The sequence below is a fragment of the Cucumis sativus genome, chromosome 3 (assembly GCF_000004075.3).
Source record: "Cucumis sativus cultivar 9930 chromosome 3, Cucumber_9930_V3, whole genome shotgun sequence".
Lineage (NCBI taxonomy): Eukaryota > Viridiplantae > Streptophyta > Magnoliopsida > Cucurbitales > Cucurbitaceae > Cucumis > Cucumis sativus.
Window position 1 is genome coordinate 25731912 of NC_026657.2, and position 14956 is coordinate 25746867.

Below are 14956 nucleotides of genomic sequence, written 5' to 3' on the forward strand. Positions count from 1 at the left end.
AATTCAACGTTTTAAAAAAATTCACACACGTGAGCAAATACATGCTATTCTATGTTGTAGCTTAATCTTGGTCACAAGCTCGAACCGGATTGTCGAAGATAATCTAGTAGAACAACTTGTAGAAAAGTGAGCTAGTTTAGGGTGTTGTAAACTTGGCACGGTTATTTCAGACAATTTTCCAATTATAATAAAACACAAATTTTGAAAACTATTTTTTACCTAGAGGGTGCTATTTTTCAAAAAACAAACATATGAACGCCATTTTTCGAATCCACCGCATACGGCAAAATGGAAATGTTAATTTTGCGGTAAAAGATCCGTAAGAATAATTTTGATGCGTCGTGGGCAAAGGGGGAACAACCGAAAACGGCAATCGGGAAGCTTCTCTGCACCATTTTTTCCGATTTCTGAGGTTGAAGTTTCATCAATCTCAGCCAAGAAGGATTCCATTAGAGCTCAGCTTTAGAGATCGGCCCCCAATTTGTATTCTACGGGAACAGATCTAATCTATTAAGATGAATATCTTTAGATTAGCAGGTGATATGACCCATCTTGCAAGCGTTCTCGTCTTGCTCCTCAAGATTCACACCATTAAATCCTGTGCTGGTATGGATTTTATTCCTCTCCATCATTTCTTTGTTGGGATTTCTTGTCTTTTGGAATCTTGCCCTTAAGACAGATAGCTTTTGTATTTGTTGTATTTGCATTGTTTTATGGCCTGGGTACCCATTACATAGGATTTGTAGGTTCTAAGAAGATTTGTTTCATTTTGATGTGTTACATTCATGGGTTTGGTGTAGAAATGTGCTAGAATTGTCTAAGAATTGCAAAAGGGAAATTTTTTGTCGAATGTGATGATAGTTCCAACATATTTATCGTACAACGAAGGCTTAGAGTAATTAAACAATGTGGATTCCTGTTAACATTTTGTAAGATTTGATAAGGACACCGGAATCCCAATGTTTTAGAGGGTCTTTGTTCTTTATGGGTTTTGTGCATTGGTCTTTATCATGTTGTTTACTGGTTAGGGTTTGGCTGCAATTTCTTCTATGTTAATATACTGCACTTGATGTAGGTGTTTCTTTGAAGACTCAGGAGCTATATGCAATTGTTTTTACGACCCGCTACTTGGATATCTTTACCGACTTCATATCTCTGTATAATACGGTCATGAAGTTAATATTCTTGGGAAGTTCTTATTCAATTGTTTGGTATATTAGACGTCACAAGATTGTTCGTCGGTCATATGACAAGAACCAAGACACTTTCCGCCATCTATTTCTTATCTTACCTTGTTTTGTCTTGGCCCTACTTATCAATGAAAAGTTAACATTCAAGGAGGTTAGCAACTTAGCTCTTTTTATAATTTTTTATTAGCTATAAAAATTCGCATTGAAACTATGGAAAATAGAAAAAAGAAGTGTAAGAGAAGGCAAGTCTATTTTGAAGGTTTTATTAAGGAATTCTCGCACATCTCTTTCCTGTATTGAGGTAAATAAATTGAACAGGTGATGTGGACATTTTCTTTGTATTTGGAAGCTGTTGCCATCCTCCCCCAGCTTGTACTTCTACAACGAACGAAGAATATTGACAATTTGACTGGGCAATACGTATTTCTTCTTGGGTATGATTTCACTACCAATAGCATTTAATAATTATCATTGATGTGATAGCATTTGAATCCATGGCTCAATTTCCACCGTTTCTTACATTGCTATTTTCTTATTTCTATCTGTACCAGTGTACCTGTTGTTTAGAATCATACCAACCACAAATACTAGACAATTAGGAATTTGAATACAATTTCATGTTTGCTTCCTTTCTATGTATAAGTACAGGGAGACTGAATATAGGCTATGTAAGTTCAAATCCATGAAGTAGGACCAAATTTCATCATTTCCCATTTTCCTTTTCTTGGTATAGAATCTTGACTATCTTTTATAGTGTGCCAATGAACATCAAGAAATTGGAAAAACAGAAAATTGTAAGTCTGTCTTCTGAATGGTTTGGAGCCTATAACTGTTTCATGTAAATGGGACCATAAATGAAATTGTTCCTTGTACGTGTCTTGCATAAAAGAAATGAATATATATATTGTTCCTCCTGTGTGAGATGTGGTATATGCTCTAGTGTAAAACTCACGGCATTCTTAGTTTCCTTCTCATGCTAGAAATAGTAGTGTCTATGAGAAAATAAAAACTGCAATTGCATATGAGTTTGGCATATTTTAGAGCAAATACTCTACACGCTCTGTGTTAGTTAGAGTCAGCTTCATTGTTTATATACTTGTAGTTAGATTTATACAAGTGGAATGTAATTCACTAATTCTCTTGCTTTGATGTCTACCAAAAGTAAAAAATAAAACGATACAAATTATCAAACTGGGCTTAAATAATACGAATTATCTAATGATTCTCCTCTTACAAGATTTTCCCTGCGAAGATATTTTGAAGACAAGACATTTCTTTTGTAAAGGTTGCCACAGTCCTACTTGAATACGAAACTAAACATCTGAACTCATGTAGAAGTTAAGTTTTGCACTGTCTAAGTTGATAGTTTTGTGGCAGAGTGGCCTTGCTACCATGATCCACTGAAATTAAGCCCTTCGTCACTCCGATTTGGAAAAAAAAAGGTTGATAGTTTTGTAGGGGATTGATTGATTAATAATTGTACAAGAGTCTGCTGTATTTCCATAATGGACAAACTTATTTTCTTTACCTGTGTGATGGGTTTGTTTAGTTTGGGTTCTTCTGGAGCCAAATGTAGAAGACAACCTTCCTTAAAGCTTCTTCCTCTTTTATGCACCCTAACACGTATTAGCTTTTATTAGGCCATCTATTATCCACTTCCTTGAATTGGTTATGTCAACCTCAGATCTTCGTAGAGAAAAACACTTATTTCATCCAATTTTTTCTTGATGCAGTGCATACCGAGCTTTATACATTGTTAACTGGATCTACCGATACTTCACCGAGCCTCATTTTGTACACTGGATAAGTAAGTCATTTCTTTCTTCTCCTCTCTGTTCGGTCTTAGCTGCAAGTTGTATGGTGTTTTGTTTTGTACAAGATTTTGTTAGTAAAAATCAACTTCGTCTCGTTACCTTTCAAGAAAAAGACAGAGATACAACCTAAGCTAAAATAGATGTAACCATAGTTCAATTTTTTGGAATGGAATTCAAACTATTGGGTGGCATTGTATAACATGACACCTGAATTATTTGATGTTTTGTTTCCCTACTGGAACTCAAGACATTTTCCAAGGGATGAATTTTCTTTTGCTCTTTATAATTGAGAAAAAGGTTGTAGATGTGATTCAATGTAAAGTTGATGCAATGGCCTGCATTACTATAATCAGCATTCAGTTCAGCATAATTGGAATTTTGTATATGGGCTTCTTTCGATGCTGGAAAATAGCAATAGAGGAACTTTTTTGTTATTGTCACCATAGTTTGACATACTGGATCTTTTAGTACATTCTATTGAATTCCAAATCTATTGGATCTTTTAGTACCTTGAAACCATATTATGGTAAAATAGGATTAATATGTTGGTTGGAATGTTCAGCTCGATATGTATAACATGTTTAAAGTAGCATAGAGTAGCACATCTAGAATTGATATCAATATGGGGGAAATTCTTCTGCCATGTCAGTTTATTTCTCAAAAATTTGTCACATAGCCCTTAGTTCATGGAGATGTATTATTAAAAGATTGTTTTGCTCACTTTAGTCGAAAAAGGTGGCACCCAATCACACCTAGAGGAAGACGTGTTACATGTTCTTGGAGAAATTAGCTAACTTCCTAACTGTTACTTTCTGAAATTGCAGCTTGGATTTCTGGGCTCGTGCAAACGCTACTTTATGCCGACTTCTTCTATTATTATTTTCAGAGGTGACGCAGATCTTTTCCTCCAAATAATATATATTTTTTGTTTCTTATGATCCAAATGGATAATTCATCTGAGTTATGTTATGACATTTACTTTTTCAACATTCAATCTCTGCAGTTGGAAGAACAACCAAAAACTCCAGTTGCCAGCTTAAGAACTTGGAACCAACATTTATATATAAAGGAGAAGTCGCTTCACTTATGACATTCAGTTGTATTTGTTTTTTTAGTTCACAGTTACCACAAAATCCTGATCTTTCTCGAATCTTCCCAAGCGTGTGTTGTTCGCTCTGTTTAAACAGTTTTTGAGAGTGGCAGGTACTTTTATTACTACTAAATCAATAGAGAATACATGCCTGTAAGTTTGTGCTGTGAAGATTCTTATTCTCAATCTCCTTCCACAAAAAGACCCCTTAGCAATTTTTAAGCAATCTTTAGAAGTTTTGTGATGTCTTTGAGGGGTTTAGATAGATGCATTGTAGTGTGGCTATCTATGTTCATGTTATAATGAGATTACATTGACCATTCATCAGCACTTCTTGGAACCCCAAAAGGTTAAACCATTATCTTTTCAACCATTTTACTAGACCTTTGAGGAAGGGATCTATTTAGTGGTTCAAATACAAGGAAAAAGTTGTGAATTTTTCTTTTTCTCAAAGTGAAGGTAAGAAAATATATAATAATGTGCATATAAACACACAAACACACAAACACATATTTGAGGAATTGTACTACATCTTTTGACTTTTGAAGTTTTGCAGGTATGACATCTTGAAAATTATTTTCTTTATTTCAAAATTATCCTTATAATCCTTATAATTTGTAGCATTTGTCTCCTTCATGTTTTCAAATCCCAACACTTGGGCACAACTAAACTTTCCTCCAAACTCATTTACGATCCATTCACCATGATATTCTTAAGAAGGATTATCGCTTATGCATGGATGTATAGTTTTGTAATCGTTAGAATTATGTTTCTAGAAATCATGAAATTTGACGGATCCATGCACCCGAGGGAATTTTGGTCCAAAAATGGTTGAAATTAATGACTTTTAGGTGAGATATATATAGTGGTCAATTTGTTCTCCAATTCTAAAATAAAATAAATAGATATGTTCTTTTTCTTTTTCATATGAGTACTCTTTTATTTTAATTGTCAAATTCTTAACTACATTTTTTTTTCCAGCAACACAACCAAATAAAAGCCAAAAATTTAAGTTAAAGCGTATAAAACCCTAAAATCTCATAAAATTTCAAAGTCAAAATCTCCGCTTCAACTTATAAAAATAATAAATAGCCAAATGCAGAAAAGATATCTACTTACCTTTCACATTCACTTAAATAATAATGTATAAGCTTGGTAAAACATAGAAGTGTTGAAGTCCATGTTTCTTCTTCTCTTTTTGTTTTGATATAAATTCAGAAATTATATATGATGGGTTTTTTCAAATAAATAAAATTGAGAAATTGAGAATGGGAAATTTCAGTGGATAGAAAAAAGGTGTAACCAACGTAAAGAAAGGAAGGTGTAATCAGCTTACACGTGCCAGCAACGGAAGCGTTCACTTTGAGCGATGGCGTTTGCCTCTTCCACATGACAGGACTTGGTATTTACCCAAAAAATATAAATAATTTTACTTGCCTGACCCTTTTTTTTTTTATTTTTACCAAATTTCATCGGACAGTTTCCATGGAAATATTTGTTAATGTGGTTGGTTTACAATTATCCTGTCCCTCCAAAAATTAATATCTATTACATGATCAGTCTTGGCCTTCTAATAGGTGGCTACAAAAATCACTTTGGAAGAAGGAAGGGATTGGATGGTAGCTGGTTGTGGTAGCAACGTCTTATATCAAAGACACGGTTAAAGAACATCAGAGTAGTACGAACAAGGCATGGGATCGGGAAGGGCAGGATTCTGTTTGACAGGGAGGTGGATGAGTGGATTAGGTTGTCATATTATCCTGAAAAACGTTATCACCTAATCAAATCTGCCCTACTTTGGACAAAGGATACCTCATGTCAGTATTTGTTTTCTGTTGTAAATCTGTCACATCTTAGAACAAGTTCCATTCTAAATCAAACCAACACAATACATTTTCATGATCTCTAGCTAGAATGAATGGTGTTGTGGAAAGACGAAATAAAACGATTAAGGATATGAATAAAAAGCATGATTAGTCATTCTTCTTTACTAGAATCCGTATGCGGTGAGGCATTGAATACTACAACATATATTCTCAATATTGTACCTAGTAAAGCAGTAGCTAAGAACCCTTATGAGTTGTAGACAGAAAAGAAGCCTACTATTAAGCATTTTCACATCTAAGGTTGCAGGTTAGACTTTACCTGACTAACAAAAGAAAATTAAACCCAAGAACTATTAGCTACTGTTTTGTTGGATATTCTGACAATTTTTTGGGTTTCAAGTTTTATGATCACACTTTGAGATCAATTTTTTGAGAATAGAAATGTCAGGCCAACATGAATTTAGCTCAACTGCCACCTCTATGTTCATGTGGACAAGAGATCCCGGGTTCAAATCCCCATTAAGCATTTATTACAATACCTTTGCAAAAAAAAAAAAAAATGTCAGATTCCATGAGGATGTTGAGTTTAAGGGAGAAGATAACATAATGAAAGTTGTCTTTGAAGAGGAATTAATGATGTAGTGGAAGATTGTGTATTAAGGAATTTTGAGATGAAGGATCTTGATGATGTTTCTTTGTATTAGGAATTGAAATACTGCAAGATCGCTCTCAAGCTATCTGAGATATTGTCACAAAAGATATCTTTGTTGACAAAGGTGATAAATTTCATTTACGTCAATGTCTCAAGACGACACTCGAGATTAAGAAGATGCAGAAGGTTCCTTATGCATCGGTTGTTGGAAGCCTAATGTATGCTCAAATATGTATGCACCCAGATATTGCGTTCATAGTTGGAGTGTTAGGCAGATATTTTAGCAACTCGAAGATATGTCATTAGAAAACTGAGGTATTTACAGAGAACAAAAGATTATATACTCACTTTTTGGAGATCCCGGGTATTCTGATTCCCATTATGTTGGATGAACAATACATTTTGGGATCCACTTCAAGCTATAGCTCGATGGTGAAGTTTTTAACATGTTATGAGGCATCTAGTCATGGAATATGGTTGCAAAATTTTGTTATGGCTGCAAATAGTGGTTGCCAAAGACCACTAAAATTATTGTATGACAATAAGTCGACAATGATGTATTTCAATAACAATAGAAGCAATACAAAGTAAAAGCATGTAGGCGTAAAGCTTCAAGTTGTGAAAAAAGAGTTCAAAGTGGTCAAATTTTGATAGAACACAAAAACCAAACTCGATGGTCACAAATCCATTGACTAAAGGTTCACCACTAAAGTTTTTCATGAGCATGTGCTCGTATTGGTGTTAGTCAATTTTCTAATTCCGTGGTTTGGTGGGATCAGTTTGTTGTTGAAGATGTTTTTTTGACCTTAATTTGTTTCTTTTCTATATAGAATAAAGTTGATGGTTTATGTTTTATTATTTGAACTTAATTGTTTATAATGCATGCATTTTTGCAAATGTGGTTTAGCATAAAGTTTTTAAGAATGATCTCACTAAGGAATTTGGACCAGTTGGAAATAGGCATGATCTAGATCACTTTGCGTGTAGTTTTCATACTTGATCTATGTCATTGAATGTATTAGAATTGGTGATCAAGGATAATGACAAAAGTCACCTTGATTCCATGTTGATGTAGGAGATGGACCAGATTGAACTAAAGAAGAATTCTATTATTGAAATAATCTACTTATGCACGATTAAGGTTTATGTGATTGAATTATATATGCAATACAAACATAGCACAAAGTGGAAGATTGTTAAACGTATTTAAATTATATGTATAGTTAAAGTGTGTGCTATGTATGTGAATTAATAATTTATCACACATTGAACTATTTTATTAAAGCTTAAGATTCTTAATTATGTATGTCTACTAATTCCTATATTGATTAGGATTGAATGGGAACTCTAACTGAACTAGCATATAAAGAGACTTAGGGCTATAGTCCCCAATATACCAAAACAACAAGTACTCAGTCTTTCTTGTATTTTAGAGAAAGATCCCACTAAGGGCATTCAAAGTTTTGGTTGAGAAAGACAATAACCATTTTGTAGCCATTATCAATTCTTGGGATGAAATATGGTATGTAACTTATTCTTTATAATTTGGCATGAATGATCATGGGTCGTTAATCTATTATATAGATTTAAAGTATTTATGCTAACACCTATATCAATTGCAAGATTGGCTCCAATGACGGTACTTAGAGTGACAAAAATCCAGCCATCCCTGTTTTTCCTACATGATCATGATGATCCAATCATCGCCTATTACAAGTGTTTTAGATATGAAAATCCTTATTTGCTAGAATATCATGGTGAGTGGATCATGCATGAGTACAACTTGCATGAAAGTTTTGTTTTGCCAAACTGTTTTGATTCCAACTAGGTTTTGTGTCGTCTGAGAAAGAATGAAAGACCCAAACGAAAAGAATAGTTGAATATAAATGTTCTAAAGTTCAATATATGAAAATAAGAGAGTCATTGCATCATCTATGATTAATGATATGGTCAACGAGAATAATAATAATAATGAAAAGCCTAAAGTAAAAGTAAAGAATGTATTTCTAAGTTGCAACTGAAAAGGTAAAAAGTCGTGGCCTCTAATATTATCACCAACAAGGGCACTAATGACTATAACCCTCCAATTACAAATGATGATATTGAACTTCAACAGTTAGATATGACCGCTAGCCAAGGTATTACAAATGTGTCCTATAAGCCTCAGATGACAAACGATGAGATTGAACTTTGGGTTTCATGATAGATGACCACTAACCAAGGCACTAATGATATATTATGAGCATCTAGGATGAACCAAGGTACCAGTGATAAATCTTGCTTGCCCGAGGTCATGTCTAATGATGAAATTAAGCTTTGGACACCAAATTTGACCACTGATAACTTGTAGAAATACAAGTTATTATGCCATTTTATGTAAAATAATGAAGTCATATCGCATAAGAATAGAAGAAAACATGGGGAAAAAGTAAATTATTTGATTAGCTTGTGTATCGCGTCTTACAAAAGAACTTTATCCTATTTTATCGTGTTTACATGTTTTATCACAGGATAATAGACAATAAGAAGCGGAGCTTGGCGATAGAATATGACGCAAGGAGACGTGCCCAACCAATGCGGCGAAAAGCAAGCAAGCTAGGCGATTTGATGCACTAGCCGACAAATTTGGTTGGCGTGAATTTCAGAAAAAGGACAAAATGTCGTGCTATGTGGTGCCAGTGCAACTTTATCAGAAGAATTCAAGAGGCATGAATGTCACATCACTCATAGCCTAGTACGACGCCAATACAACTTTATCAGGAAAATTAATGAGATATGGACTCTCTATCAACATCATTCCCCACCTATAAATAGGAGTTTCTACTTTAGTATCAGTGTGCAATCTTTGGCCGGAGAGCAAGTTCATTGTTTTCCATGCTTTCTTTCTGAGTTTTAGGTGAGAGCTTGGAATAATAAGAGAGAGTGCATTTCCCAATCCATCTCCTCCTCACAATCAGGCAAAAACTAGAGTTCAAGAGTATGAGAAATCATACTTTGCGACCTGACACACTCCCTTGTATCTCATTTTATGTTTCTGTTGTGTTATTTTATAATATGTACTCCATGATCGAGAGGCATAACGATATATTTATAATAGTAATGCATTTCTTCTATCATCCTCGCATTTCTCTATTGTTATCCATGTTCAATCTTTTTAATTAGTTTATGAGCAATAGAATGTGTTTTTAATACTAGAGAATTTGAATGTGTGTTTTACAAGTTTTATTTAGCTAAACGCGGATGTCTACGCATTGTGTATTCGAAAGAAAGACAATGGTATCGATCTCAATCACTTGAAAAGTGAAAGCATGTATTTAACTAAGCAACCGGCGAGGAGATTTAGCAATACAATCTTATTACCGAATTCATCCTTTGCATAAGTTGTAGAGATGTCAACGTATGCGGTGAAAGCATCGAGGCCCACCTTAATTCGGGATAAGTTACTTGTAATACAAACAAGCTGATTAGATGCAAATCATAGCTTAACTTTAAGTATTTGGATCCCGAGAGGCGAGCAAGTATGGCGAAGATGACCTTTTGGCGCCTTCACCACACTTGCTCTTCTTAATTATGAAGTTGATAAATGTTTTATATCGCCTTGAACTATTAATGCACAATTCATTACGATTAGTTAATTAAGTGCTCCTTCCTACCATGCCTGCAATATGAGTTCTTTCTTTGTTTCACTTCAATTCCATGTTCACCTTGTACCATTAAAGACACCACCATAGTATAGACAATTAGAATAAATTATACTGTCCATATATATACTGTAAAGATTATACATCATGAATTAGTTGCCCGATAAGATCATTAGGAGCATTAATTTCCTGTGTTCGACCCTGGACTTACCAAAAAACCTTTATTCTCTTATATGTGGACGATAGAGAGGAAAACTTGTATTACACGCATATCATAAGAAGTTTAGCAACACATGAATAAGAATTGCACCTTTTGTTGCATGAATCTATTCTAGTCGCCTGATAAGTCGCTTAATTAAAGCTTAACATGAAATAACTAGAAACAACTACATATGCATGTAAACAAACAAGCAACCACCAAGCAAAAAACTAATGATGTGCTTTGCACACCTAAGAAATCAAAGTATGAGTGTTACAACTTACATTCCTGAGTTTACTGTTGATGAGACTGCTTTAGGTACCATATACAACGTCCAACCAAGGAACTACCAGTGCGCTTTACACAACTCAGGTGAGTCAAAGTATCGATGATATTATGTCTTGCTTGCCTAACTTGACTAGTGATGAGATTGAGTTTTGGTTGTCAAATGTGACCACCAACCAAAACACTAATGATGTGTTTTGCATATCTGAGAGAAATCTGAGTATGAGTATTATGTCTTACATTCCTAAGCCTACTATTGATGAGATTGAGCTTTGGGCTCCAGATATGACCTCAAACTAAGGAAGAACCAAGATACCAATGATATTAAATGCCTAAAAATGAATAGTGATGAGATTGAGCTTTAGGTGTTAGATATGACCCAAGGAAGCATTAGTAAGATGTGATTTGCATGCATGAGATGACCATCGACCAAGGTACTAGTGACGTGCCTTGTGTGCTTGAGATTATAAACAACCAGAGTACTTGTAGTGTGTTTTACGTGCTTGAAATGACCACCGATATGAGAACTATGATCGAGCGATGGATAGAGAATTAATTTCAAACAATGAAGAGTGTTATTTTAATTTGTTTGATTTGCATGAATTAGTGAGATATGTATGCATTTTCTAATTTGTACAGAATAAGTATTGTGAGGAGAGATAGTAAAGGTGCTAAAGTTGTGTGAATGTAGTTGAGACATGTTCGAGCACGTCAAACAATTCACATTCAATTTACTGCTGGATAAAAAAATTATTATAGTTACAAAATTTTAAAAATTATAATAAATAGATTAAAAAAAAAAACCATATTTTCATTCATTTTCGGGTGCTTCAACCATTTTATTCGTTCTGTTCAAAGTGAAGTAAATGGGAGTAAAAGTTGGCATTTCCATTTAAGGCACCAAAAATATGGCAAATTGATGTCATTAGAATCATGAGAATCACAAAACCTTTGAACTACGACATTAATCAATAGAATTTCAGTCTCCATTTCATTCTTTTTTCTTTCAATCTCAATTAAACTCATTTTCAAGAAACATGAGATGCATCATTAGCATCATCTTTCGTCAAACCAGTAGCACCTTTTCTATTCCATTAGAGTGAAAAATTATCCTGCAAAATTCCTCACTTTTTATATCCTCCTAGTGTTTGATTTTGAAGATTTTGATTGTCTTCAAGTAGACGATCGTATTCGAGAAGTAGATCGGCAGCTTGTTTCTGGAGAGAAGTTACATGGGCATCGGCAGTTTCAATCCTCTTATCCTTTTCTACACTTTCCTGCTTTACTTTCTTCAAGTTTGCTGACAAAATTGATATTTCTTCTCGCAGCTCCTTTATTTGCTTTGAACATTTCTCTTCCTTTTGTGCTAGCTCTGTTTTCTCTTTTTGTAGCCTTTCTACTTCCTCTTTTGAACTTCCAATGTTCTCTCTTAATCCAATAAGCTTTTGAAAATAATGGTGCATGCGATCGATTATAAAACCAAGGAATAAGGTAAAACCTGTAACATCCACACATGACATTTCTCTTAATCCAATAAGCTTTGAACATAATGCACAGTAATTCCAGAGTTAGAACCAACTAAAATTGAACACATGACAGTTAATGGATATCTAGATAAATCAAATCCGCACCTCGACTAATCTCACGAGACAATCCGCCTAACCCTACAACATTTGGGTTTGTAGGAAATTAATTCCTAGATAGGTAGCCCTATGTATTGAACCCATGACCTCTTAGTTAGTTATTGAGACTATGCCTCCTTTTTTGCCACAAGGCCAACCTGTGATGGTTGTCCATAAATGGTTCTTATCCTAAAGAATAATGAATTACGAGTCAATAAGTTCAGAGTATTTTGTTCCAATTTTCATCTTTTTTATTACCTCTTTAAAAACTCAATTCATGTGAGTTTGTGTTCACAGGTAATAAGAAGAGTAGAAAACCAAACCAACAACCAAAGGTAAGATCATTGAGGCTTAGATCAGTGGTGTGAGAAAGTCCACGGCATTACTTTTTTGATTATTTTCTTTTTTTTTTCTTTTTTGAATATTTGAGAGTTTTTACCATAGTAGTTTACCCCTTTACAATTCTTATAGGATAACCACTTTGCCCTACCATATGTGGCAACAAAATAACTTGTAAGATTACTAAATATGAGGTAAGTGGTCATCATGACTTGTAGAAGACCTTTATTATCTACATGTTTCTTATTGACCACTAAGCTAACTCAGGATAGTTTCTTCAATACTATTATGGTGCAGCATCCTCTAGGGAGGAAGGGCACACAAGTGGACTTCATAAAAATTGGATTTGATGGCATAAACTTACCGTGACACAATATCTTAAAGAAATTTCGCGTGCATGCTTAACATGACTTAAATGGGATTCCATAGTATAGTAGAATACTAGAATTGTTTATGAAAACCCACATGAATCATGAGAGGTGTGAAAATAGGGTTTCCATTTGTTATTAACTAAATTTTTTGTGGGTTGTGAACAGATTCTTTAGCTAAAGTTTTTTTTTCTACTTAATACTAAGCTTACTCTTGAAGTTTTTTTTTTTTTTTTTCTTTTCATATAACAATGAAATGTTTCTTGTTTGTAGCCCAAAAAAGAACCAATATCCAAGTACAGTTACATTCTTGACATGGTTTATGGATGCTCTAACCTACAGTCACATCAGAATTCAACAGACAAGAATGATGTCTTTGTCAAAACTTCATTCTAGGATGGCATCATCAGAAGGAAGAATTATGAAAAAAGAACTATAGTTAAGTGTTTTATGCTTAGCAAAAGATAGAGAAGCCCTTATTAGTAGTAGAATTATTCATACCCATTCAGCTGTTAGGTTGGACCTCAAACTTTGCTATCTTAAGACATCTCAATGGATGAACAAATGATGATCAGTTTAAATCACAATAGTTTTCTACTCAAAACACCAATTCAGGTAATGAACATTAGAATTAGATACATAAAGCATTAGTAATATTTTGTTTTCACTTGACAGAGAAACCAATTATTTATCTTCAAACCAGAAGAACATTGCAGAGCAGGAAATAGATAACTGACTTTAAAAAAGAGTACAACGACTACACAACAACAATATCAAGCAAATCATTATCAATCTAAACAGCCAATGATCTAGAGCATACCAATGAGTGAAGCCTCAAGCAATTGTGTCCTCCAAAGAACCTGATCCATGGGTGACATTGTCCCAAGCTTTGCACCTTTGTTCTGGATCTTAACAATGTTCATAAGACTGGACAAGAGAATGACAGACATGGTAGCAGCAATTGTTTTAACAGTTGCTGGACCTTTACCCATTTTCAGCTGATCTAAACTCTTTATAACAAACTCCCTAAGTAACCCAATTTTTACCAGCAAGAGAAGTGCCACAACTCCCTCGGCAAAAAGAACCAAAAACAATAACTGAATCATCTTTGCCACTGGCAAATCAAAGATCCACCACTTCCAAAAGAAAAAAGCCCTAAATCTCTTAAAGAGTGTTCGATTTCAATCTTATAAAAACAAAACAAAAACAACTTCAAAACCCCAGTTTCATTTCCCCAACAGAAAATGGCAATCTTTTGAAAACCCATTAGCCATTTTTCCTATCTAATTCCACCTGAAGGAGCGTCTCTTTCCCTTCAAGCTCCAAAACCCAAAGGGGAGGATGAGTTTTTAAGACAAAACAGCTACTTGCAAGAAGACATATAATAAGTAAATTTGTAAACAAGCTTACACCCAGAAAAGTAGGGAGATGGGAAGGCTACAGATCTGGAAAGTTAGCCCAAATGAGAAGAGGAAAGCTCCTCCCGAGGAAAGCCCACGTCTTACTTTTGTGAAAAATGAAATAATGGGGTTTTGGTTTTAGGTCTAGGATTTCAAGTGGGTATTAGCTTTTTTCCTGAGAACGAAAAAGAAATGGGGAGATGTAAAGTGTGAAAGGTTAAAAAAAAGGAAGAAAAAGGAAAGCAAACAGAGACAATGAACAATTGGGGATTAGACAAAAAGAGAAGAAGCACAATCAAGGAGTATTAGTTTATTTAAGGAAGGAGGCCACTCAAGAGTCAAACAAACGTAAAACCAGGTCCTTTCATTACAACAATAATGACAAACTCATTGAAATGATACAAATTTTAGGAATGTTATAATTTAGTGTTTATTTATGATAATAATTTGATGTTTGTAGTTTGATATAATCATCGTTAATAGTTTTTGTGGGGGGAAGTTGGAACTACTTTTTAGGGATTTTTTCAAAC

General features: G+C 34.3%; 2 protein-coding genes across 2 annotated transcripts; one reads left to right on the forward strand and one right to left on the reverse strand.

Moving 5' to 3' along the window:
- The first annotated feature begins 265 nt into the window (after positions 1 to 265).
- LOC101213362 (ER lumen protein-retaining receptor) lies at positions 266 to 4424 on the forward strand. The gene is made up of 6 exons (XM_004144337.3): positions 266 to 606; positions 1076 to 1341; positions 1509 to 1624; positions 2924 to 2997; positions 3829 to 3892; positions 4008 to 4424. Exons 1-6 carry the CDS (start codon positions 516 to 518, stop codon positions 4042 to 4044), a joined length of 648 nt encoding a protein of 215 aa, XP_004144385.1. The 5' UTR covers positions 266 to 515; the 3' UTR covers positions 4045 to 4424.
- Positions 4425 to 11564: 7140 nt separating this feature from the next.
- LOC101213598 lies at positions 11565 to 14706 on the reverse strand. Its single transcript, XM_004144338.3, has 2 exons — positions 13847 to 14706; positions 11565 to 12195 (listed from the first exon to the last, which is right to left on the reverse strand). The coding sequence occupies exons 1-2, from the start codon at positions 14130 to 14132 to the stop codon at positions 11822 to 11824; spliced, it is 660 nt and encodes a 219-aa protein (XP_004144386.1). The 5' UTR covers positions 14133 to 14706; the 3' UTR covers positions 11565 to 11821.
- Between the last annotated feature and the right edge of the window lie 250 nt (positions 14707 to 14956).